The sequence below is a fragment of the Enhydra lutris genome, unplaced genomic scaffold, assembly GCF_002288905.1.
Source record: "Enhydra lutris kenyoni isolate GAN:26980312 unplaced genomic scaffold, ASM228890v2 scaffoldscaffold17, whole genome shotgun sequence".
Classification (NCBI taxonomy): domain Eukaryota; kingdom Metazoa; phylum Chordata; class Mammalia; order Carnivora; family Mustelidae; genus Enhydra; species Enhydra lutris.
In genome coordinates this window covers 9,382,114-9,409,409 of record NW_019154101.1, presented here as the reverse complement: position 1 = coordinate 9,409,409, position 27,296 = coordinate 9,382,114, and the positions used below count along the sequence as shown (strand labels likewise).

General features: G+C 40.0%; 1 protein-coding gene across 1 annotated transcript in view; it reads left to right on the top strand.

The window, feature by feature from the left end:
- LOC111147554 (dynein axonemal heavy chain 8) overlaps positions 1 to 27,296 on the top strand; it is a 333,965-nt gene that overhangs the window by 279,420 nt on the left and 27,249 nt on the right. Inside the window, exons 87-89 of the mRNA XM_022503648.1 lie at positions 6,339 to 6,499; positions 23,170 to 23,326; positions 27,135 to 27,287. Coding sequence (XP_022359356.1) covers positions 6,339 to 6,499; positions 23,170 to 23,326; positions 27,135 to 27,287 — 471 coding nt within the window. The remainder of the gene's footprint in view (positions 1 to 6,338; positions 6,500 to 23,169; positions 23,327 to 27,134; positions 27,288 to 27,296) is intronic.

The following is a 27,296-nucleotide window of genomic DNA, read 5'->3' as shown; positions in this document are numbered from 1 at the left end:
TGATTTTTTTTTTTTCTCCTTGACAAAAACAGCAAAGCATAAGCTTTGGCAATGTTTTGGTAAATTGGAGGTTGCCCGGGAATCTGATTTTTCTTTCAATCCTTATTTATTTTTGCAAGTTTTTCTTAAAGCCGTATATGGAGAAAGGTGGATGATGATAAGTATTGTGTGGAAGTGGGGGCCTGACTGCTGGAGATTAAGTCGGACCTCCTAGAAAGCGACTGGGCAAAACTTACTGAAATTAAGTATTCTAGGTAGACACATCCCAGAACGTTTCTAGAAAAAGTGCGCAAATGAATGTGTATAATGATGTTTATGGCAATGTTGTGTGTGGAACTGAAGGTTACCATCATAGGTTGGGTTGCTTGTGGTTTCCCCTTCCCCAGGCCATGACCTTGGTTGAGGCAGGCTCCCGTCTGCCAGTGCAATACCTTGGGAGGGACATTGTGATGAGCCTTGAGTAGTCAATACTCCAGACAGCTGAGAGTGAGTGCCTGGGTCCTGAAGAAGGAACTGGCGGTACGTCACAACATCCACTACAAATGCCTAAATATCTTAAGAAGTAGTGAAATGAGCACAATGGAATACTATTGCTCCCCCTTCTGGGGTACAGTCTGGCCACCCTTGGTCATATCAAGTGCGTGATACTTTCTGACCAGACTCCCACTCCTGAGTATATGTCCCGGAGAAATTTGCAAATAGGTATCCATGGACATGTACAAAGATATTGCTCATAGTATTATTTGTAGTAGTAGGAAGTTGTAGGAAGTTACAGGAAGTAGTAGGAAGTTGTAGAAGTAGGAGTCTGCCATGGGGGAGTAGATGAGTTCAATGTTGTGATGCCTATCATGGAATATAATGTAGCACTTGGAAGATATGATCCATATGACATCATGCATAGATTTGAAAAACTTAGTGTTGATTATACAGCCTAAAAAAAATAAAATGAGATCCATATTGTAATACTTGTATATTTCACAAGGACATAGGTCAAGCACATTTAAATAGATGCCCTCAGAGGGAAGGAGACTGGGAGTGGAGATCTGGACTGAATGGGGAAAAGCAAAAATAAAAGGGGCCTCAACTCTGGCCCTCTGGGTAGCTCAGTTAGTTAGGTGTCTGATTCTTGATTTCAGCTGAAGTCATGATTTCAGGTTGTGAGATTGAGCCTTACATTGGGCTCTGTGCTGAGCATGGAGCCTCCTTAAGATTCTCTCCCCCCATGACCCCTTCTCCTTGCTTGCTCTCTCTCTCTCTCTGCCTCTCAAAAAAGGGGGGCCCTAGACTCATGAGTATGATAAAATAAAGAAATATGGTAAACTCACCTCTATACCTGAGGTTTAAAGGATTAAAAAGATGTCTTGCATACTGTGTGTTAGAATAATTGCAAAAGAACCTAAAATTGGAGTCTTGTACTCGAAATGCTGAGAAGTGATTAGATTTTTGCATATATTGTACAGAACTACCAGCAGAATGCTAATGGCGAAAGATGAGGGGGTCAAGAATCACTCCTAGTTTTGACTTAAACAACTGGGTAGAGAATAGAACTATTTACAGAGGAGAAGGTCTACAGAAAGAATGAGTTTTATTGACTGGGGCCAAAAATTAGGAACTCTGTTCTGATCATGTGACTTTTGAGATGCCCACTAGACACACAAATGGAGTTGTCTACCACTGAGGTTCCCTAAAGGCAGGGACTTTACCTGATTACATCACTGCCAGATTCCCAGCATGCAGAGCAGAAGCTAGAACATACTACCTCATCGATAAATATATGTTGAATAAGAGAATGAAGGAAGGTAAACAAGGCAGTTGGATTTATGGTTCTGGAGCTCAGGAGAGAGGTCAGGGTTAGAGAAAAAGAGTTGGAATTTGTTAGCATATAGATGGCATTTGAAGTCAAGATAACAGATGAGAACACCATCTAAGAAGAAAGTGTAGAGAAAGAAAAGCTAAGGACCGGGCTCTGAGTACTTTAATGTATCAAGAAAGAGGAAATGGTTAACTGAGAGAGGTCAAGGAAAATGAGGAAAAGGACTTTACCTGTACCTAGTATTTGGGTGATTAATCTTTAAAAAAAGCAACCAAATTTAAGAAATATGAAATATACAGAAAAATGTATAAAGCATAAACATATAGTTTAGTAAATAACTTCAAATAGACATAGAATATTTCCAGCTCCCCCAAAGACTCACGCATGCCCCTTCTCCATCACAACTCCGCATTCCCTCAAGGTAACCACAATATAGACTTTTATACAAACCGTTTCTTTCTCACTATACTTGTGCCATCTAAGGAAGTACTCCTTATTAACATAGTTCAATTTTTCCTGTTTTTGAACTTCATATAAATGGACCCATGAGACTATGTTCTCATTTTGGTGTCTGGCTTCTTTTTCTCAGTATGGTATTTTGAGACTCACCCATGTTGCATGTAGTCTATTCGTTTTCCTTTACTGTGTTGGGTTCCATTGTATTGTATTGGTGGAAATTAGGATTGTTTCCATTTGGTGCTATTACAAATAATGCATCTGGGGACATTTTTGTACCAGGTTCTTGGAGCACATGAATATGCCTTTCTATTAGATGCTGAACTGCTAGGTTATACGGTTTGTGTACTTTCCATTTTAGTCAGTCACACCAATCTGTAAATACATCCAGCAGAAGAATGGGATATCCCATTAAGCCATATCCTCACCAACACTGGGCATCATTAGCCTCTTAAATGTTAGCCATTCTGGTGGATATGTAATGGTATCTCACTTTGGTTTTCATTTTTGTTTCTGTGAATGCTAATGGACTTGAGTACCCTCACATTCCCTCAAGGTAACCACAATATGGACTTTTATACAAACCGTTTCTGTTTCAGTTTTCTCACTGTTTCAGTTTTCTCCTTTGTGACTTGCTTTTATGTTCTCACCTCTATTTTTCTTGTATTGTCTGTCTTTTTAAAATACTGATCTACAGGAGCTTTTTGCATATTCTGGATGTAATTTCTTTGTTGATTATGTGGTTGTAAATTTCTTTTCCCATGCTAAGCCTTGCCTCTTCACTCTCTTATTAGTCTTTTAATGGTTAGAAACACTTAATTTTAGTATACCTGGTATATATTTTTCTATTTCTTTTATTTCAACCTTTCTATGTCATTATGTGTCAGATTTATCTCTTATAAACAACAGATAACTGGAATTTTTAATCTCTAGTCTGAAGAACTCTGTATTTTAACAGACAAATGAATAATTTGATTATTGTGATTATTGCTATATTTTGACTTATCCTACCGTCTTTGTGTGGTAGGTTTTCATGACCCCTTCTTTCATTAGCCATACTTTTTTTGGCCTTTTTTTTCTTTTTTGCTTTTTAAAAATGTGTTTTTATATTTCTGATTGGTTTGAAAATTATCTATTCTATTTTTAGTCTTTGCCTTTTCTAACATGATTACTTAAGTGAAAATCTAACCCTACATTTTAGGCTTTATTTTTGAGCCCTTCTGACTTGCATCTTCCATATTACAGCTATGGAGAATTTTGGCTCCTCATTTTTATTCCCATTCCTGTTACTCATTATGATAATTTTGCAACCAGTGCTGATTTAGATTTACCAATATGTGTCCTGGGCAGAAGGAGGGCAGCCCATTCCTTATGATGGGGCAAGCCTAGGAAACCTATGGATGGCAAAGACTGGAAGACTTGGTGGAGGAAGATGGGGTTGTTTTCTTCTCAACTTATCTATGCTCAGAATGAAATAAGAAGCATCATTAGCTAAGGGGATGCAGGTCATCAGCTGAGGGGAGGGTATGGCAAGTTTGGGACCTTTGAAGAAAGGGGAAGGGATGTGAAGTAGTTGCCTTGGAGAGTGGGAAAAGAAATGTGTGATCCTAATACATGTGTCCAGCCTCCCCCACTAGATTGTAAGCCCATTAAAATAAGAAACAGGTCGTCTAAGGCTCTGTGTCCTTTCTAGCACCTAGGAGACACTCAGTACATGTTTGTTGATGATGATAAACGTAATTTAATCTCAGAAGACTGAGTTTTATGTGCCTGGGGTCATAGTCATCTAAAACAGAATAGACTGGATTGAATTTTCACTGACCCCAGAGCACAACTTGAAAATCAGGTATACTTTTTTTTTTAACAACACTTTTTATTAGCTTAAAAAAATTACTTAGACTTTTTCTAAAAAGTAGAGTTCAAGGAGAGTCCTGATCTAGTGGGTTTGTCTTTGTTTTACTGAAACTGCCTTACTTTAAGGTGGCAGGAACACCACAGTTTGCTGGCTCAGTAAAGGGGATTTCTAAGAGACCTCTTTGCCCTCCACATCAGACCCAAAGCCGGCTCTCTCGATCGCAGCTCAAAGTGGCTTGTGGGCAAAGAGGGGGAGAGGAAGAGAGCCTGTTGCTCAAACTGTTGCACCTTCAAGACCTCAAGGTGAACAGTTCCTCCCTCTGACCTGAATCTGTCTTCCCCCTCTTCTACTTCTTCCCTATTCCCGCCCCATACCGCCCCCCCGACCTACCTCCCCATATCCAGGGCAATAGAAGACTAGTTGGCAGACCCCAACCCCCTCTCGGAATGCTACAGTTCTCCATCCTTTGGGCCTGGGCCCCACATGGGGAAGCCCATCTGGGCTTTAATTACTGCCCTAAATGAAAAGTCATCCCACCATTTTCCATTCTTTGGCCCCTGGGCAGCTTTTCCTCATTCCCTGCCCCCCCAAAGCCCCCCCATCTGCAGCCTCCACTTCTTTCTTTCTGTCCTTCCCCTGACTTCCCTTAGGGCTGCTCCACCTTCAATGGCTCCAGCTCTCTGAGCACTGGGCAGCCCTGCCCCTTTCTCCCCGGAATGTACACTTCCCCCTGCACTCCCTTCAGCCTCCTGTCTCATCAGTTCCTTCCCCTCACCTGTTCCAGATGGCCCTTCAGTAACCAGAGAGGTGAGTTTGGGTCTCTGGCTGTAAGGACATGGGGTTACCAGGAAACGTTACTGAAGAAGGCCACAGAAAGCACCATGGAACCCACATGCTGCCTTCCCCTACCTCGGTCTCTGCTTCAGTCCTACCTTCTGCTGCTGACCTAACTTCCTTGTGGCTACTTTATCCTGACGTCCAGCTGGCGAGTCTCTCTTCCTGCTTTGAGCCTGCTTTTATTTTGCTTATTTTTACTTCCTCTGGCTCTTACCTTAGTGGACTTTGCACTATGGTGTGTTATGTAATTGACTCATCCCACCAGTGGGTCACAAGCTCCTTGGAGGAAAAAACCTTTTGTGACTCATCCTTGCCTTCTATTCCAGTTCTAAGCTCCATGCCTAGTGCACAGGAGTTAACTAGGAAAGAACAGGGTGGGTGGGGGGTTTGGTGGGGGGTGAGGACAGAAGAGAGAACCAGCACACAGGACATTTCAGAGTGATCACTGGACCTAAAAAAAGCTGGAAGAAGGATACAGAAGGAAGATGCTAGAGAAAGTGTAAACCACTGAAGTAAAGCACAGTCCCCACCTCTTTTCACATCGAGTCCTCTGAGTGATTCAGATGTCCTGCCTGCACTTCTGTTCCTCCTGTCTTCCTATTATTTCCCTTCCTGCTGAGAAAATTGCTGTGTTAGACACAGAAGTCATTGCCTCAAATCTGGCTCCTAGGCATTCAGCATTCTTTTTTTTCCCCCCTCTTCATAATAAGTCTATTCACACCAAGTATATATTTGTTCTCTTGCTTTTACATTACAGATAATCAATTCATATGGAATGAGAAAAGGGTGTCTTCAGGCAAACAATAAGACCTTTGGATACATTTGCTTCTTGTGGCCAGGGACATAACTTAATTAACAGAGGGAGCTCTCCAGCTCTGGGTAGAAGGGGAGATGATTGTTAAGTTTTCCTGGCCTTGTGGGGTGCACGGTGCTGCTGTGAGCCACCCCAAGCACAGCACATTCCCAGCATGAACCTTGTTTTGGGGGCAAAGGGAGGCCATGGAATTGCCCAGGTCCTTTCTCATGTGTGTGGTTATGGCCTCCTCTCTGCAGGGTGTTCCCATTCATCTTCATAAGCGGGGTGGAGGGTTGTGAGTTAGTGGAGCAGAGAGTGGGCTTACAAGACTGGGTCTCTCTCATCACTGCTAGCAAGCACCTTTGGTCTCCAAGAGAGGCTTAGGCTCCACTGTTTTTCCATCATGTGGCCTCTCTCTTTTCTTCATATTTGTGCTAATTATTTCTATCAATGGTTTTCTTAAGATTCTTTCACACCCAACATAAAAATCTATTAAAATGGAAACAAGCTGACCCTTCCTTCCTTATATTTTCATTTAGATGTTCATCACTTTTATTTCTTCTGTTTTTTCTCCCGTCTAGGTCTGGTTCAGTGAGAAGATGTTTGAACCGTCGTTCTGTTTTTATACTGGATATAAAATCCCCTTATGCAAAACCCTGGATCAGTATTTTGAGTACATCCAGTCACTGCCATCTCTAGATAACCCCGAAGTCTTTGGGCTACACCCTAATGCTGATATCACGTAAGTTCCTGACATTTTTTAATTTTAAGGGGTCATTTGTAACTCAGCCTGGCAAAGGCTGTGCATTTCATTTTCTCTCTTAATTTCTCTCCTTTTCCTTCTTTTTATTTTGCTGTGAAAAATAATGTCATTTCCTGTCTCCCAATTACAACTTTGTCATATCTTGGCCTGCTCTCCCCTCACTAAATCCTGATGCTCCAGAGTTTATGACGATGTTAAAGCTCTGATTTATGCATTGATTACTTTTCTTCTGTCATGTCATAAAACCAGCTGGTGTTATTGGTATTGATGCTTTCTACTGATAAGGCAATAGCCTCCCAGCTCCTTGCCTCTTACCTTAAAAAATTCATTAAAAGTAATGGTCGTAAACAGAGTCTAAAAGGGCCAGGAGGACAGAAAGAAAGGGTGAGGAATTGTGCTCCTCTTTGATCCTCTCTCTTGTGACCACTGTGCCTTTATTTGCTCATTTGCTTCCTTCTGTCACTAACACGCATGGTGGGCACAGAGCATGGAGGAAAGGCTGTGGGTTTCAGCTCAACATGACGCCCCTGCTCTAGTTGCTGAGATAAGAGATGATGAGCAAAGAGACAAGAAATGCATCCAAATCCCAAGTCCCTTCTTGGAGCCATCCTTTGAAAGAAGGAGCCTGGAAACAAGGCTATCTGGTTCCACAGAGAGGGCGCCAATAAGCCCCAACTGAGATTCTCCTGTGGATAGTCATTGCCTCTGGCCCAACGAAGAAAGACCACGGAGTTCATGTCTAGGAGAGTGGTTGTGGGGGATGGAAGAGACCAAGATGCCTCTGGCAGATTTTAAGCTGTGACAACCCATTGAGAAGGAATGGGATGTGCCTTTCTCCTAGTCATTCACCAGCTGCTGCAATTTTAACAAGTCTGCAAAGTGGCAAGGACATTTCTCACCTCCTTCTTCTCTGCCCTTGTGCAGCCTCCGTGGAGTCCTAGCGAACTTGTCTCTCTACCCCTGAACATACATGCCCTTCACCCTTCACGTGAGACTTGGCCTCCTGGCCTCTTTGTTACCCATACTGATGCTAAATTGTCCAAATCCTCCAATCTCTCCCATGCTCAGAGATCATCTTCAAAGATGTGGGCAGGACCCAGAAGAACCACGAATGGCTACACTCTTTTCAGGCCTCATGATGAAATCATGATGGCTCTGGTGGTTATTTGAAGAGGCCCTCATAAGTTAGCTGAAAACAGGAAAGAGGTGAAGAAATAAAAAGGTTGCTCAGGGATCCATTTGGAATCAACTCAAACATTATCTGAAAGAAAGAACACAGAGAAATAGTTTTGCTTTAGCTGAAACTTCAAAAATCTGAGGCAGACCATGTCACTCCTCTGTTCAGAAGCCTCCTAAATCTCCTGTCTCACTCCAAGTCAAGGTCAAAGGCAGACAGTGACCTCTAGGTGAACTTCAAGACCCACTGAGATCACCTGCCCCCACCTCTCGGCCTGGTCTCCTCTGCCCTCACCCTTCTACACTGTCCAGCTCCAGCTCCCACTAGCTTCCTGTTACTCAGGCCTGATGGCTCCCCCATGGGATACTTGCTCCTTCTGGAACATCCCTTCCCCCCAGATATCATTGTGGCTCACCTTTCCACCTTTTCTGGTCTTTACTTAAACTCTACCTTTTCAATGATGTCTTCCCTTGCTGCCCTGTTTAAAAATTACCGACCACTCCCCAGCCCTCACCCCAGACTCCATCCTCCTTGCCTGCTCATTTCTTTAGATTTTATCTCCAACTGGTATATTCTGTATTCGCTTATTTATTTGCTATCATCCATCTACCATCACTAATCATAAGCACCATCATGTCTGAAACTTGGGTCTGCTTTTCCTGCTGCTCTGTCTCCATTGCTACACAGGGCCTGATGCTCAGGGACTACTTGATGGATGTGCCAGCCATGCTAAGTTCTTCTGGGTTATGGAGAATCTAAAGAATGGGAATAGTCTATAGAAACAGCTCATGAGTTCATGTGGGTGGGCAGGAAAACGGCCAATGTTTTAAGGCACTTATACATCAGTACTTGAAGCAGCTCATATATGAGGGTGCTGAACTTTGATTTCCTCCTTGGCAGGAGCCCAAGGAGACAAGACAGCCAGTTCCTAGAGAACTGGATGCTGTTGAGCACCATAAGATTCAGCTGGGGAGTGTGAAAAGCAGAGTTGAACTCATCTCATCCTGACTTACCCATAGGACCCTAGCAGTTTTGGTCATCAGCTCCCAAGAAAGACAAACCAGAACTAGCAAAGGCCCAGAGAAGTACAACTAAGATGTAACCTAGATAGGAGGCAGTGTTGAGACAAACTATTTTTTCCCCTTGACTCTTTATTTTGAACTATTTTATAAACCCTCAGAAAAGTACAGTGAACACCATATACCTTTCACTCAGAGTCATCAATTGTTAACATTTTGTACCATTTTGCTTTTTCTCTTTCTATGTTTATATCTTTGTGTATTTATAGATCTACAGTTATGTCCATATGGAACCATATCTATTTCTCTTTGTGTGTGTGTGTAGGATTATAGTCCCTCGAATGGATAGAGCTAGGAAATAAGTAGTTTGTAACGTCATGAGCTAATACTAATAACTCCAATTGCAAAGGTATACCTCACGTCTCTTCCTTGTCATCCCTTATTTCAATATCGATATCTCCTTTCTCCCATGGTAAGAGTTCTGGTTCCCAGTAAGTTCAATATTGACTCATTTGTTCTAAATCACTCCACCAATACCACTACCAACCACAAATGTATTAAGTGGAGGTCAAGATTTCTTTGCAGTTCTTTTTGTCCCTAGACTATATCCCACTGAGGTTGTACAGAGTACTATATTCAAAAATCACTCAGATTGCTTTTTCTGTGTGGTTATGCTATCAATTGATAGATAGGTGCATTTATTTATTTCTGTTCTTACTACATTTAGTTTTTGTCCATCTTTGTTGATTGTCTTAAATGTGTGAAACATGGACATGGCTTGGAAATCCCGACCGGATAACGGGGTATTCTCACACCCTTCCAGCCCACTTTCCTCTTCCATTATGGACAACCAAATGCATTAGTTTCTGGGTTATCTTCCCTATTTTTTTAAACTTTTAAAAAATTTACAAAGAGAGAGCATGCACATGAGTGGGGGGTAGAGGTGGGTAGAGGGAGAGAAAGAATCTTCAAGCAGACTCCAGAGCTCAGGGCCCGATGCAGGGCTCAACCCTACGACACTGAGATCATGACTTGAGCTGAAACCAAGAGTCAGGTGCTCAACTGACTGAGCCACCCAGGTGCCCCTTCCCTGTTTCTTTTTTGCTAAAACATAAATACATATATAGTCTTATTACCTTTCTTTTTCTTACATAAAGTTGCCATAACTTACATATATATAATTTTATGTCTTGTCTTTTTCAGTTAAAAATGTATCCTATGGGACATCTTGATGGTGGCTCAGTCGGTTAAGTGTCTGACTCTTGATTTTGGCTCAGATCATGATCTCAGAGTTGTGAGATTGAGGCCTGAGTTGGACTCCTTGCTGTGGAGCCTGCCTAAGATTCTCTCTCTCCTTACCCCTCTGCTCCTCCCCCTGCTTGCATGCTCGTCCTCTCTCTCTAAAAGATAAATCAGTAAACAAAATCTTTTAAAAATGTATCCCATAATCACTCCATATGTTACCATGTCTTTCTCACAATTTTTTTTTACAGTGGCATGTGCCTTCATTGTTAATTTGTATCATAGTTTATCATCTGTTCTCCTATGGGTAGGCATTTAGGATGTTTCCAGAATTTTGCTATCCCAAATAATTCCTCAATTACTCTCATGGTTATGGTTTCTCATGTTGTTGGAGATGTATTTTCAGGGTAAATGACTGTGCGTAGGGGTTGCTAGTCAGGAATTAGTGAATATTGCCAAGTCCCCCTCCACAGGGCTGTGCTACTTTGCGTTCTCAACAACCAATCAGAGTATTGGTGAAGCTTTTGAATTTTCACCAATAAGACAAGTAAGAAATGGTGTCTCAGCACAGTTTTAATTTGTTTTCTCTTATTTTGAGTGAAATTGAGTACATTTCCTTACACTTGGGGGCTGTTTGAACTAAGACGATCTTGGAGACCCTATGGATAAATCCAGATGTGGACTGATGCAGGCCCAAGATCAGGAATAATGAGGGGATGGAGAGGGTAGAGCGAAAACTGTAGGACATGTCCCAAAGGAGACTGGTGGGATTTAGTAAGTTTAGAGCAATGGCTGAGAAACTTACGTAGTTTTCATCCATTTATTACTGCTACCTGCGGGGTCGAGAGCACAGTGAGCCTTCTGTGTCTTTTGGTAGCTCTCTTTACTGCTCTGTCCAAAGGCTTCTATGCCATCGCTGGCTGGCATGTTTTAGATGCCACAGCTATCTTTTCCCAAAATAGAGTGTCAGGATCTTGCAATCTCTCATTGCACTGCGTAAGATCAAGTAAAAAGTTGCTAGAATTCTGCCTCCAGTCTGCTAGACAACAAGCTAGCCTCTAGGACCCGTGACCCTTCTCCTCTGATCTCTCATCATGCTTAACTTCCCACCTGGTCTGTCCTTGGGTCTTCCCCGCCCACTCCTGCTCTCTTCCTCCTGGGGACCTTGGTCCATTTTTGGTTCTTGTTCAGGTAGTAGGCTCTGTTGTGCAGCTCTGCATTTGGTCATTTTCTCCTCTTGACTCTGGTATTTCTGATAACTGGAATCCTAGGCATTCTAGCCCGCCTTCCTGGAGGGCTGTGTTCCAACCCCTCGCTGTTCCCCCATCAGCCACCAGGAGGCAGTAAGCAATTGCAGATGAAGTTTCTCAGCTAAAACCTACCCCTGGTCCTCTCCCAACAACGCCCCTCCCATTCCAGCAAGAAGAGACTCTCCACGTTGTGTAAGATGAAAAGAAGGAATCAAAGCTTCCCCTGACATTTCTGGTCTGGAAGCTGGGATGATGGTGGAGTTTGGAACGGAAGTTCATTTGAAGGGGAGTTGCAGAGTCCGGTTTGGGTGTATTGAATTGGGAGAGGCAGAAGGATATTTCTGAGTGCGGAGAGAAACATGGATTGGAGCCCAGGTGAGAAGTTTCAATGTATTTGTACAGAGATAACACTTGAAGCCATGAGAAGGGGCAGACTCTCTAAGATAACAGTGAGAAATCTGTGCGGATGTCCCCAGCTAGAAGAATCCTTATTAATTTATCTGACGTGCACCCTGTTCAATAGCACTCTTCCGGATAGGTTCTTGGGCTGTAATTGGGCCATGGTGGAGAACTCTATATCCCTGCTTCTAGAATCTGCCCTCTGAAGTTAGCATTCATAAATTTGAGAGGAGGGAGAGATTTGTGAAAGGGGATCATGAGTGTTTATCTTCCTTAAGAAGGCACAATCCCTGAAAAGGGGGTGAAGGTAGGATATACAGCTGAATAAATGTTTTAAAACAAGTAAAATCTCTCCCAAGAGCTTAGATACTTTGGCGACAGACACCATAAAAATGCATAGTTTATTCACATTTTATTATCTAGATTTATAAGGTACCAAGGACTCTGGAAATGCAACTATCTCAATGTCAAAAACAGTTATTTATCTTCACTCTTTTTCTCATTAACCATTATGCATATTTTTCTACCTTCTGAAATTTATCAAATGTTCTATTACAACTTTTATATTCATTTCTATGCAGGATGAATTTAATTATATTCCTTTTAGTATTAGCTGAGATTGGAGTTTCAGGTTTTTATTAAAAATGTATTCTTGTCATTATCTCATGTGCAAAAATGTATATAAATCTAAGCTGATTTGGGTGTGATTGTGCACCAGGATCTCATTAGATGGTTAATTGTTTATTTATAGACAGTTCCGTTTTTCATTTGTCTTGCATTTTTATTACCATGACCTTGACTGTGCTACCCAACAGAGGCGACCTGGACAAGTGGCCCCAAACCACCACACTACATTACTAACATGCACTTCTTCCCATATTTACTCCAAAGAGAGATTTTTCTTCTAGAGGCAATGTAAGACCGAAGCTCATGGAGTATTATAGTTCTTGTTCTTCATCTCAGAGCATTTATGGGGACTGTGTTCCCGAAAGCCTGAAAGGCTTTTGAGGCATATAGAGATATTCATGGTTCTCCATTATAGCTAGCTAACCAGGGTTCTACCTTTCCTATCTCCGCAAACATAAAATCACATGGTGGAAAAAGAAATGTGAGCTGGATAGCTCTGGCATTCTGCACCTAATAAAATGTGTGGCAGAGAGGTGATCTGGAGAGCTTGTACAGGTCTTAGACAAAATGGGTCAGCTTTTCAGAAGGCTTCTTCCCCACGTCCATGTCTGGAGGATTCTTTTCAGATCACCTCATAAAAAAATAAAATCACCCACCAAGAAGATGATTTCCTAGGTGAGACCTAGCAGGACTAGCATGTCCATTGACCTGGACTAGTGGTGAATACGGCTCGCTCTGGCCAACAGCACAATGGTCATGTCTGCAGCAGCGTGAGCTTTTGGCACTCAGCCCCTGGTGCAGAGCGGGTTTCCAGAGAGGCAAGGAGCTGGAGGCAAGCCGAGAGCTCCTGAGAGTCCCAGATGTGGGGTCTTTACCCTTTTTTATTTGTAGTTAGTACAGGTAGGAAGAATGAACTCTGAATTTCTTTGTATGAATGGAAACTTACAGTGGTTTTCTTTTCTTTAAACTTCAAGGATCTGTGCTTAAGTATCATAATAAAAGCAGGGTTTCTTTGCCCTCAAATGATGTCTTTCTGATCCTCCTGTGTTTTGAGGAGCACATAAATTTACATATATGTTTCCCTTTGTGTGGGGAAAGATGCCAGAACCAGGTAAATAGTGATAATGGTAATGCACTATATACGTTTACCATGAGAAGAAACAATTAAATTTTCATGCCCTTTAAGTATTGGAGAATTGCTCTCCTTTATATTGAGGTTTAATAAAATTCAAGCTAATTGGCCTGAATTCAAAAAGCATTTATTGAGAACTTACTTTCTAGCCAACTCAGGATACAGAGATTAGTAAGACACAATCCTTGCCCTTGGAGATCATCATGTACTAGGGAAAATAAATGGATTACAAATAGTTATGTAATACGGTATGACAGACTTTAAAATCAGGCTTATATAGAGCATGTGCACAACACACACACACACACACACACACACATTGCTATGAGAACAAAGACGAAGAAGCAATAAATTCCAATTAGGAATTAAAGTAAGCTAGTGAGAGGGGCCACCTCTGAGCTGTGCATTAGTGGATGTGCAGCAGTTCTCAGGTAAGAGAGGGGGCAGGGAGGAAGGGACCGCAGCACTGGGGACAAGAAGGACAATGTGAGGAAAGAGGAAGAGAGGGAGCAGTAAGTGTGTATACATGTATTGAGTCACCGAGTTGTACACCTTAAATATATACAATTGAAAAAAATTAAGAATAAAATGATTTGGCACATCGAAAAGAAAAGGCATAGATTAGGGCACATACATGAAGGAACAGTCCAGGGGGAGGGGCATGAAGATGTTAGTGTGTGCTGTGTGCGAGGAGGAGGCTATCTCTGAACTTGATAGATCAGCAGCTGGGTGAAGACATTGATGTTCAAGGAGATGGGACAGATGGGGCAAAGGGAGAAGGAAAGCAGTGAGTTGAGTATTGGGATTGTTTGATTTAAGAAGCAGAGAGCCTAGAAGTCAGTGGAAATGTGGATATGTGGAGATTAGGATAAAGTTGGAGGCTTCATGCAACCCAGCCTTGCCTCGTAGTTCACAGCCTTCAGCAGGACGGCTGTGACAGTGACATCTACATCTTTCACGTAGCGCTCTGCTCTCATCGACTGCCTTTACTGCGTCTAATACTAGCATGACAGCATGGAGTAATATACATTACAGAAATGTGCCTGTGTGAGAATTGTATATAATAACATATGGATCCTTGACTTTTGGTGACTTCATTTTATTGTCACATCAGCTGTTTTCCCTAGGGTTTCCCCTTGGAGTTATCTGTATCTTCCTTGGAATTTAGATGACTTTTAAAAAACTGAGATAGCACCATACTTCAAAATTCAGGAATGAGTTGCAAATGCCTTTTGTCCCATCTTACTAGACTATTCTTTTACCTGTGTATCTGCTCAATTTTGTGTGTGCTTGATGTGTTCATCTTTCAACTTTTTACATAAATGTATTTGGGGATATTCCAAAACCCCAACATCTGAGTAGAGGTTTCTCACCAAAAAAATAATGAAAACTAAATTAAAAATTCTCTATAAAAATTATGCAAATCCAGTTTTCCTTTTTTTTTAAATATTTTATTTATTTGCCAGAGAGAGAGAGAGAGAGTACACACAAGCAGGCAGAGAGGCAGGCAGAGGCAGCGAGAGAAGCAGGCTCCCCGCTGAGCAAGGAGCCTGCTGCGGGACTTGATCCCAGGAACCCGGGATCATGACCTGAGCCGAAGGCAGTGGCTTAAACAACTGAGCCACCCAGGCATCCCTCAATTTTCTTTTTTAAAAAAGACCTTATTTATTCATTTGAGAGAGAGAGAGAGACAGAGAGACAGAGAGTTGGGAGGGGGGAGCACAGGGAGAGGGACAAGCAGACTCCATGCTGGGTGTGGAGTCGATCCCACTACCCCGAGATCATGACCTGAGCCAAAATCAAAAGTCGACTGCTTAGTGACTGAGTCACCAAGGCGCCCTATAAAATCAATTTTCATTTAATTTTATTAAAAATCAGCTTTTACCTCATTGGCCCTTATTATGAAACTTATATGTTTAAAGATAATGAGTTGATACCCCAACTCTGTTTGGGTTACAAACATTTGCTGGGTTTGACCCTCATCATCACTGTATCCAATGAAAGTCCAGCTTATTAGAGCATAGTGGCAGATACATTTACCTTAGCTGTGACTTTTGGAAAGGATCCAGTTCTTTGGGTATGTGTGTTTGGGTCCAGATGTAGTAATCTACCTGCTAACCAAACGAAAATGCTGAAGACAGATCATCAGATAATCAGCTGGTTCCCTATATGAATGAAAGGCTAGCTGAATAGAATTCCCTGTGTTGACACAAAATGTGGCTTTTTCATAAAGAAGCCTGGATAATTTTAGCTGTAGCTCCTTAGGATTTTGTTAGTTAGTGAGATAATCTGCACAATTCGCAGCTAGAGATGAAAAAGAGAAAGGTGTAATTCTTTCTGTACACTGTGAGGGAAGGCAGAAGGGGGCCTTTCTGGTGTGGCACAAAGATTACTAGAGATTTGTAAGATGTGTTTCAGTGGATCTCAAACATTTGTCACTGATGGGTCTTTGTTGAGTCCTTGGTGGGCTTTGTATCTGGGGGCTTATTTTTTCTTTATTTTTCAAAAGAAAATTGCCTCAATCCTCTTCATTATAAAAAATCATACTTTCTCATTGAGAAAAACAACACAGAAAATAGAAAGCAGAAAGCAAATACTCATTATACAAAAATCTCACTCTCAAAATACCATTCTAGATTTTTTCTATGCTTATATGCACAATATTTACAACAAAAAATTAGATCATACCATGGTAAGGTTTTTGTAACATGCTATTTTTTTATTGAAGTATATATAGTTGAGACACAATGTTACATTTGTTTCAGAAGTACAACATAGTGATTTGACAACCCTATACATTATGCCATGTGTAATGTAGCTATGATTTGTCCTCATACAACACTATAAAATTCTATTGACAATATTCACATGCTATACCTTTCATTCCTGTGACTTATTTATTCCACAACTAGAAGCTTGTACCTCCCATTCTTCACCCAATTTGCCCATCCTCCCACCCCCCCTCTGATCTGACAACCACTAGTTTGTTCTCTGTTTTATGGGTCTATTTCTGCTTTTTTGTTTTTTCACTTGGTTTGCTTTTTATATTCCACATATTAGTGAAATATGGTATTTTTCTTTCTCTGTCCAACTTACTTGGCTTAGCATAATGCCCTCTAGGTCCATCCATGTTGTTGCAAATGACAATATCTCATTCTTTTTTATGGGTGAATAATGCTGCAATTTACATTATTACTTTTATTGCAATCTTAATTGCAGCATTATTTACAATGTCTAAGATGTAGAAGCAACTTAAATGATCATGATTGAAGAAAGGATAAAGAAGATGTGGCATATATATACAATGGAGTATTACTCAGTCATAAAACAGAATGTACCATGCTATTTCATTCAATAATCTCAATTCAGTAACCTCACCTTACCAATGCATACAGAGCCACATCACATTTTTACTGGCTGTATAGATTTTTAGAGATCTATACCAGGGTTTTATTACTACAGCTATCATTATAAACAGTCTTGTATGTACATCTTTGGACACTTGTTGCTTTAAAAACCTGATTTGGTAAATATAAGATTATTTATAACATGTGTGTAAAATATGAAATATTGCTCTTTTTGCATCACCATATCTACATTTTGCTCCATCTTCCTTGTCTTTTCAATGAAGGGAATTCTAAAGGATGGACTTCAGAAAGGATAATTATTGTGGTAAAAGGTTTGAGATATAGAAAAGAATGGGTAAATCTAAATAAGTATTGTAGCATAGAACAATAGTTTTAATTGTGGGCTTATTTAAAAAAAGATAGAATTAAAATGTTGAAATGCCAGGAGGGAAGTGACTGTAGTTAAAGTTACCTAAGAGTCTTTGATTGAGAGGAGGGTAAAAATGTTAATTTTATACTTAATTAAAAATGGATGTTAAAATTTCTAAGATAAAAAAATAGAAAGAGTATATAACTTCTAAACTAGCACAGGAGTGTAATACACACACACACATACACACACATACACAGTGGAATATTACTCAGCCATCAAATAGAATGAAATCTTGCTATTTGCAATGATGTGGATGGAACTAGAGGGTATTCTGCTAAGCAAAGTAAGTCGTTCAGAGAAAGACAAATACCATATGGTTTAAGAAACAAAACAGAGCATTAGAGGAGTAGGGAAGGAAAAATAAAATAAGATGAAAACAGAGAGGGAGGCAAACCATGAGAGACTCTTAACTATAGGAAACAAACTGAGGGTTGCTGGAGGGGAGGTGGGTGGGGGGATAGGGTACTTGGGTGATGGGGATCAAGGAGGGCACATGATGTAATGAGTACTGGGTGATATATCCAACAGATGAATCATTAAATTTTACCCCTAAGAGAAATCAGAGAGGGAGACGAACCGTGAGAGACTGTGGACCCTGGGAAACAAACTGAGGGTTTCAGAGGGGAGGGGGTGACAGGGTGATGGGTACTAAGGAGGGCACATGTTGTGATGAGCCCTGGGTGTTATACTCAACTAATGAATCATTGAACAATACATCAAAAACTAATGATGTACTACCATACAGTGGCTAACTGAACATAATTAATTAAATAAATAAATAAAATTTAAAAAGTAAAAAAAAATTTTCCCCTGAAACTAATAATATACTATATGTTAACCAAATTGAATTTAAATTAAAAAATTTTTTTACGTTTTATTGACTTATAGTTTGCCTGTCATAAACCAGAAATTCATTCATTTTAAGTGGTCAATTCAATGATTTTTACTGTTTATAGACTTTTGTTACTATCACCACCATCTAATTTTAAAATATTTCCATCACCCCTCAAAAGAATTATCCATTTGTAATCAATTCCCACTACCACCCCCAGCCTCAGGCAACCAATAATTTACTTTCTCTATAGATTTGCCTTTCTGGACATTTCCTATATCTAAAATCATATACCAGCTGATCTTCTGTGGATGGATTCTTTTACTTAGTATAATGTTTTAGAAGCTCACTCATGTTGTAAAATGTACCAGTACTTCATTGTTTTTATTGCCAAACAATATTCCAATATATGAATGTACCACATTTTGTTTATCCATTTAGAAATTGATGAACATTTGGGTGGTTTCTGGGTTTTGCTGCTATGAACATTCACGTACAAGACTTTGTGTAGATATGGCTTTTCATTTCTCTTGAATAGATAACTAGAAATATAGTTATTGAATCATATGATCATTCTTAACATTTTAAGAAATTGCCAGATTGTTTTCCAAACTGGCTGTACCATCTTATAGTACCCTCCAAAAATATATGAGGGTTGGGTTTTTCTCCATACTCTTATCAATGCTTGTTATTGTCTGGTTTTTATTCTAATCATTCTTGTAGGTGTGAAGTGGTATCTCAGTTACAATTTTAATTTGCATTTTTTTCTATGAATGATGAGGATCTTTTCATGTGTTTATTGGCCATTAATATAGCTTTTTTGTGAAATATCTATTTAAATCTTTTGCCTTGCCTTCATTCTTGAAAGATAATTTTGCTTGGTATACAATTCTTGGTTTGTAGTTATTTTATCCTAACATGTGCAACAAACTTTTCCATTTTCTTCTGGCTTCCATCACTGCTCTTGAGGATTGGCCATCAGTCTTCTTGTCATTTCTTTCTAGATAATATGTCTTTCTCTCTGGTTGCTTTTAAAATACTTGTTTTGTTTTTGGTGTTTTACAGTTTCATTGTGATATGTCTCCCTCTGGATCTCTATTTATTTGTTTGTTGGTTTGTTCATCCTACATAGGAGGCACTGAATTTCCTGAACTTGAGGATTCAACTCTTTTATCAACTCCCAGTCATTATTTCATCCCTTATTTCTTTTTTATTCTCTCTCTTCTATCTTTCTGAAGCTGTCCTGAGATATAACTTAGAACTCGTCACTCTATCCTATGTTTTTTAACCTCTCTTTCATATTTTCCATTTGTTTTCCTCTATAGCATTCTACATAATGTCTTCAGATCTATTTTCCAGTTTCCTAATTCTTTACTTGGCCGAATCTAATCTGCTGTTTGACTCATTGCTAACTTTTATGGTAGGCAGAATAATGAATCCCAAAGATATGCACATCCTAATTCCCAGAACCTGTATATATTTTATCTTTTGTGGCACAAAGGACTTTACAGATATTCTTAAGAGTAAGGACCTAGGGGTGGGAACGTTATCATAGATTATCAATTGGCCCAATTTAATCACATGAACCAGTGGGAGATGGAGGCAGAAGTATAAGGTAGAAAGATGAAATGCAAGCAGGAGAAAAAATTCAAAGTGAGGGTGGCGCCTGGATGGCTCAGTAGGTTAAATCCTCTGCCTTCGTCTCAGGTCATGGTCTGAGGGTCCTGGGATCAAGCCCCACAACAGGCTCTTTGCCTAGCAAGAGCCTCCTTCCTCCTCTCTCTCTGCCTACCTCTCTGCCTACTTGTGATCTCTCTCTCTCTCTGTCAAATAAATAAAACCTTTAAAAAAAAAATTCAAAGTGAGAAAGGGACTTGACCTGCCACTGTCATGAATAGCTACCAAGGAATCGGGGTCCTCAGTAAGAAAGTAGATTCTGCCAACAGCTCAAATGATCAAGGAAATGGATCTTAACCAATCACTTACAGAGAGGAACTCAGCCTTGCTGACATTTTTATTTTATCCCAGTGAGACCTATGTCAGACTTATTAACTACAGAACTGTAAGATAATAAATTTATGTTGTTTTAAGACACATTTTTAAAAATTTTTTATTTCTTTTCAGCGTAACAGTATTCATTGTTTTTGCACCACACCCAGTGCTCCATGCAATCCATGCCTTCCCTAATACCCACCACCTGGTTCCCCCAACCTCCCACCCCCCGCCCCTTCAAAACCCTCAGATTGTTTTTCAGAGTCCATAGTCTCTCATGGTTCACCTCCCCTTCCAATTTCCCTCAACTTCCTTCTCCTCTCCATTTCCCCTTGTCCTCCATGCTATTTGTTATGCTCCACAAATAAGTGAAACCATATGATAATTGACTCTCTCTGCTTGACATATTTCACTCAGCATAATCTCTTCCAGTCCCGTCCATGTTGCTACAAAAGTTGGGTATTCATCCTTTCTGATGGAGGCATAATACTCCATAGTGTATATGGACCACATCTTCCTTATCCATTCGTCCGTTGAAGGGCATCTTGGTTCTTTCCACAGTTTGGTGACCGTGGCCATTGCTGCTATAAACATTGGGGTATGGATGGCCCTTTTCACTACATCTGTATCTTTGGGGTAAATACCCAGTAGTGCAATTGCAGGGTCATAGGGAAGCTCTATTTTTAATTTCTTGAGGAATCTCCACACTGTTCTCCAAAGTGGCTTCACCAACTTGCATTCCCACCAACAGTGTAAGAGGGTTCCCCTTTCTCTCATCCTCTCCAACACTCCAACCTTGATCCCAGGTTGTTTCCTGTCTTGCTAATTTTGGCCATTTTAACTCGTGTAAGGTGGTGTCTCAAATGTGGTTTTAATTTGAATCTCCCTGATGGCTAGTGATGATGAACATTTTTTCATGTGTCTGATAGCCATTTGTATGTCTTCATTGGAGAAGTAAGACACTTACTTTTCAAAAAGATTTTATTTATTTAGAGAGAGGGCACAAGTAGGAGGAGGGGCAGAGGGAGAGGGAGAGAAAGAATCTCAAGCAGACTCCTTGCTGAGCATAGAGCCTGATGCTGGGCTCAGTCCTGTGACCCTGAGATCATGACCTGAGCTGAAATCAAGAGTCAGAGGCTTAAGTGACTGAGTCACTCAGGCACCCCAAGACAGTTATTTTGTGGTAATTTGTTATAGCAGCAATAAAAAACTAATGCAGTTTTTCAATTTTGATATTTTTTCAAATTTTCAAAAGTTTTATTTGGCTCTTTTTAACATATGCTACTCATGTTTAGATTTTCCTGTCTCATACTTATATTTTCAATAATGCTTTTTAAAAAATTCCCTGATATAGTAAAAACATCTATTTAATGTGCATCTGAAAATTTATTATCTGTGATCTTTGCAGGTCTGGTTCTGCTTTGTGTTGTTTCTACTGGCTCTTGCTTAGAACAAGAGCTCTTGCTCTTTGTTTCTTTATGAGTTTTTTTTTTTTTAAACTTTTGACTGTGAGCTCATGTCTGTTGGAAATTAACTGTTGGATTCTTTGAGACCTGGTTATAGGCACATTATTCCAGAACCCTGAGATGACCTGAGCCGAAGGCAGAGGCTCAACCCACTGATCCACCCAGATGCCTCTTAAAATAGACTGTTATATTTATAAGTTGTTATATGTGAGCCTCATGGTAACAAAGCAAAAGTCTATCATAGATACAGAAAAGATAATAGGAAAGGAATCTAACACTAGAGAAAGTCATCAAACCACAAGAGAAGAGAAGGAGAAGAGAAAAGGAACAGAAAAGAACAAAGAACAGTCAAAAACAATGAACAACATAACAATGAGCACATACCTGGTGATAATTACTTCAAATGTAAATGGGCTAAATTCTCCAATCAAAATCATTGAGTGGTTGAATGGATTTAAAAAACAAACAAACAAACAAACAAACAAACCAAAAATGAAGACCCATTGAATGAGACTCACTTCAAATGTAAGGACCTGCACAGACTGAAAGTGAAGGAATGAAAAGTGAGGTTTTATGCATATGGAAACTGAAAGAAAACTTTGGTAGTTATATCAGACAAAATACACTTTTAAACAAAGACTGCAATAAAAGACAGAGATGGTCATTAAATAATGATAAAGGGTCAATTCAACAAGAAGATACAACATTTGTAAATATTTGTGCACCCAACATAGGAGCACCTAAATATATAAAGCAAATACTAGCAGACCAAAGGGGAGAAATTGACAGCAGTGCAACAATACAATATATAATACAATATATAATACAATAACAGTAGGGGACTTTAATATCCTACTGACTCTCACACTCATGCAAACACACCATCCGTGTTTCTAGACCCAGGCACTTCAAGACAAAAACTAAGTGTGTGCCTCTCAGAGCATCTGGTTGACCCAGAAGAGATCTAGAGAGTGAGAATAAAAGCAAGAAAGAGACACAGACAGATTACTGTTTTAAAGCATCCTGTTCTTTTCTTCCACAACATGTATTAAAGTGGTATTGACAAATGCATCCCTCTTCCAGTAGATAGTGAGGGGCACCAAGGCAGGGATCTGTTTATCATCATATTATAGCACCTAGCTCTGTGCCTGGAACATAGTAAATCTTTATTGGATACATAGATTTTAAAGATGGGTGGATACCTTTAGACAGGTGCAGCAGATGGATGCCAATAGATTATTTTGGAAGTCATAAAGTGGGAAAGTGAGAAAAAACAGAAAATACCAAAGACATTTTAGTAATGTATAATTCACAGAGGAAAAATGAGTGATCTTCTTTGATCTAACAAACTATCATGTTAATTATAGATTTTCATGTCCAGTCTATAACTGGGCAGAATAAAAGATGTGTTTGTTGCCCAGCATGAGATTTGTAGTGACAAGCAAAATTGGAGAGTACTATTTTGGGTTACTGAGGACATTTGTGGAATCTCTTTCCCTAAAGATGGGGAGAGCCTTTCATTTCTGTGATGCTCTTGATGTTTTGTTAGGAGGCAGTAGGATATGGATCTCTAGTTTTTTCATTCCTGTGGGTTGATGGTAAAGTTTCCTTCCCCTCACCCTCTTTTTTTCTATCTGGCTTTAAGTGATCTTATTCAGTTCATCTTAGCTTTGATAATTATCTCTGAACATACATTTCCCTGTTACATTCTGAACAGTTCACTCTTTTATCAGGTATCAGAGTAACACTGCTTCTGCTGTTCTTGAAACAATTACCAACATTCAACCCAAAGAGAGTGGAGGGGGTGTGGGAGAGACCCGGGAAGCCATCGTTTATAGATTATCTGAAGATATGCTGAGCAAACTGCCTGCTGATTACATTCCTCACGAGGTAAGCTACACCCTTTGCCCCCAGTATGTACAGGGCTATCTTTGGGTTCTACAAAGCCTAGGATGTCCTGGGACAGTAGATTTCATTCTCTCTCCGCTCTATTCATTCCTGCTTCCTTTGCAACTCTTTTTTCTTTTAACCTTGTGGTTTCTTCCTTGCTTTGTCTCAAGTACCTTGCAAACTACAATCTGCACTTTTCCTGATGCCTTTCTTCATCTGCCTCCTACTCTATCTTCTGTTTCAATTGCCTTTTCTCTACCCTTCTCCCATCTTTGGATTCCTCTGTCTTTGGATCCCCAGACATCTTATCCTTCTAGGCTGGAAATGTCTCTCCACTTCTCTTACCCACGCCTGTTTTGTCCACTCAGCCAGTGGACAGTCCACCCAGCCGGTGGACAGTCCACCCAGCCAGGAAAGCAAGCCATTTAAATGAATTCACTCCCCATGTGGATGGCAATAGTTTTCTATTTCTTGAACCTCCCACCTGTTTGCTTATTGATCTAAGCCGGTTTTTCTCAAAATATTTTTAACTTCAAGACCCCTTTACAAAATGACTTCCCCAAAAATAGCTTTTATTTATGTGGGTTATAACTACTGATATTTAATATAGTAGGACTTTAAACTGACACATTTCAAAAATACGTATTAATTATTATAAAGTAACAGTAAAAACCCCACTACATATTAACACAAATAATATTTTTATTTAAAAAAATTATATTTTTCAAGACAAAAAAAAATCATTAAGAATAGTGGGATTGTTTTACATTTTTGCAAATCTCTTTCAGGCCCGTTTAATAGAAGGTAGGTAGATTTTCCTATCTGCTTCTGCATTTGATCTGTTGTGATCCCACATGTCACATAGCTGGAAGACTTCTCTGTATACTCCTGAGAGAAGAAGAGTTAAAAAGTCAAGTGATGTCTTAGGATTACTATGAAAAACATTCAACTTTGTGGACTCCCTGAAAGCCTCTCTGGGCCTGAGATCTTTGAGAACAGCTGATCTAAAAAAAAAAAAAAAAGGAAGAAAAGAAAAGAAATCCTTAATTGTGGTAAAACTTCTGGGTGGTTGAAATTTCTGTGAAAGGTCCTCTTTCTTGGTCTTTCTTGGTCTCCTTCTTCATGCAAGAAGACGGGATTGTGTCCTCTGGCCATCTCGGACCTCCTGTCTCTTGCTTTCAGCCTCCACTCCTCACTGCTGACGGTCAGAGTCCCAGATGGGGCTGAGTCAAGGGCAGCTCTTCAACCAAGAAGGGAGAGGCTAACGCCCTTAGTACTGGTGTAACTATGGTCTTCTGTCTACCCTGACTTGCTTCCCCAAGTCTGGGGAAAATTGATCTTGTTTGCTGGGAGCCCCGAGGCTGCTTGAGAACAGGCCTCCCACTGCAATGAGTACCCTCAACAATAAAAAACATTTTCTGGCTTCTTAAAATGGTTTTCGCTTCTGTTATGTAAATAGGTACCCAGGCATTTGGCCAAGATACTGAAATCCATTGCTTCACATAGAGATAATTGTAGTAGGGGGGGAACATTTTTGCAGATGGATACATGGTATAAGTACATACTTTCAATGGCTCATTGTTAAGTGATCTTCAGGAGACGGATGAGGCATAAAACCTGCCTGCAAATGTTTTCAAAGCTGGCACGTGAAGGTGAGCTAAAACTCACTCTGGTTGACTAGACCACAGGTTGGTAGTACCAGAGGAGGGGGCCAGGATCTTGGGATAATTTGAGCTATCCAGGCTTGGTCACGGCAACTTCCCCAAGTTCTCTGTTCTGGCAGTACTCTAGCAGGGACTGAACGCGAGGGACGTCGCTAAGTGGTTTGCTAAATGGGAAGGAGTTTGTACTGGAGCAGCTAAAACGGCTTCCTCCTCCAAGATCACTTACCTTTTAGTGTCCTTTATTTCACAGAAAAGAGAGATGTGTTCTTGAAAATGTGGCTGCAAAGTGAATTTTGTAAATTGAAATATAATTATACTATTGACTTCCATAGTAAAAACGCAGCCACATCACTCAAGAAGAGACTACCGGGTCCTGGAAACATAATGAAAATCCTATGTAAGACTGCAGCACATCTTTCTTCTTATTAATAAAAAGATAATTTTAGGCTGGAACAATAACCATATTCAAAGTAAAATCAGTACTAAAATTAGATTTTCAAGAGTTTCAGTTTTTCCTAAGCTTGTCTCTATTGCAAAAGAAGTTTCTCATTTAAAACCGTTAAGTAGGCATAAACAATGAATTCTGTTATGCTGAAAAGAAATTGAAATAAATAAATAAATAAATAAAAAATAAAACCGTAAGTAGGGCAAGGTGATTCGTTTGGGGCTGTTAGCATACTAAAAGGTAGCTGGGCTATTGATGTGACATGGTAGCCAATACCTGGGCTGAATTTCCCACTTATGAGGGCTGCAAAAGTATTTCTATAATTTCCTTTTTCCTTCAGTGTGAATTTCTACAGAGTAGTTATGATTTAAAGGGGGCTGGAGGCTGAAGGGCTCAAGATGAGAATGAGGCAGTGGAACCTGTAAAAATGTAAGTTGCAGAACCAGGAATTTAGGAGAATGCCTGAAGGTTGGTATGGTGACTGTGTTAGGGGACCTCCACCAACATGTTTAGGATTGCAATATCATTTGCTCTCCCTGCTCCGATACTCCCACCTGGGCTGTCCGATTTTATATCACTGCTTCCCTGAGTTTGTGCTTCCCCTCTTCATCCCTTGTTCATTAGAAGTGGCCCAGCTGCAGGAAAGGAGAGGGGTCCATTGCTGAATGGGACACTTCAGCACCATGGTCGCAAACGTGTTCTGGAAAATGAGGGGATGGCCCAGATGAGCCTGAAGTCCATCGTCTCTAACATTCCATGACTCAAAAGGGGGGCCGTGGGTGTCTCCAGCAGAGAATCCTGCAGCTGTCTTTCTGGTGGTTCTGTGGACTAGTACATCTCTCTAAATTCTGTCCCACTCCATGCGCCTGTCCTTACCCTTCCTATACTGACATCTCTTCGATTGTGGCAAGGAGAAAGTTCAGATCTCTGTATGAGTTCTTGCTGATATTCGTAGTCAATCTTTTCTTGGGGATAGGTCACTAAATTCAAATATGCATATATATTGGCTTATTTTCCAATAATTATTATATTTTATTATTCCCAGAACCAGATGCTTTTATATTGATCTCTTCAAATGGTCAATAAATGGTATACTAAAGGGACAAATGACAGGTGCTTAATGGCTCTCACACAAAGTCAAATATTTTCATTGATTAGATTAGGAAAGGCTCTCTTTAGTCATCCTAACCAGGGCAATAATGATCTTAGGAAGCTGCAACCAATGATTCATTGGTTACTTGCTCTGTAAAGATTTTGGCCATATTAACTTTCTGTGACATTTCTAATAACGACTCTGTAAGCATTATGAAAAAAAACCCATGCCAAACTGTACTTTTACAAAGGTTAGATTGCAAAAGAATATTTAACTGACACTTAGCACTTAATCATTTGAAAGGGGAAAAAGGTACAATTTTGTTTCAGCTTTTTAAAGTACATTTCCAATTACCAACTAAGTACAATCAGTAGGGAATAAAAACCATTTTAGTTGAACAGTAGTTTTTGAGGCCTGGAAAATGGGGAATTTAATGTCAAGTTTGGTTCCACAAGAGATATTTTAGAATCCATTTGGCCTAGTAGAGATATATCCAGAGGAAGAAAAAGAATAGAGAAAGAAGAGCTCATTGGAAGAGAAATGACAGATGATTAAAAAAAGAAAAAAAAAAATCCTTTCTTGTATGCTTTTTTTTTTTTTTTTTAGGTGAAAGCTCGTTTGATAAAGATGGGACATCTCAATTCAATGAACATATTTCTTAGACAAGAAATTGACAGAATGCAAAAAGTCATCTCAATACTTCGCAGTAGCCTGAGTGATCTAAAATTGGCCATTGAAGGGACAATCATTATGAGTGAGGTGAGCTAT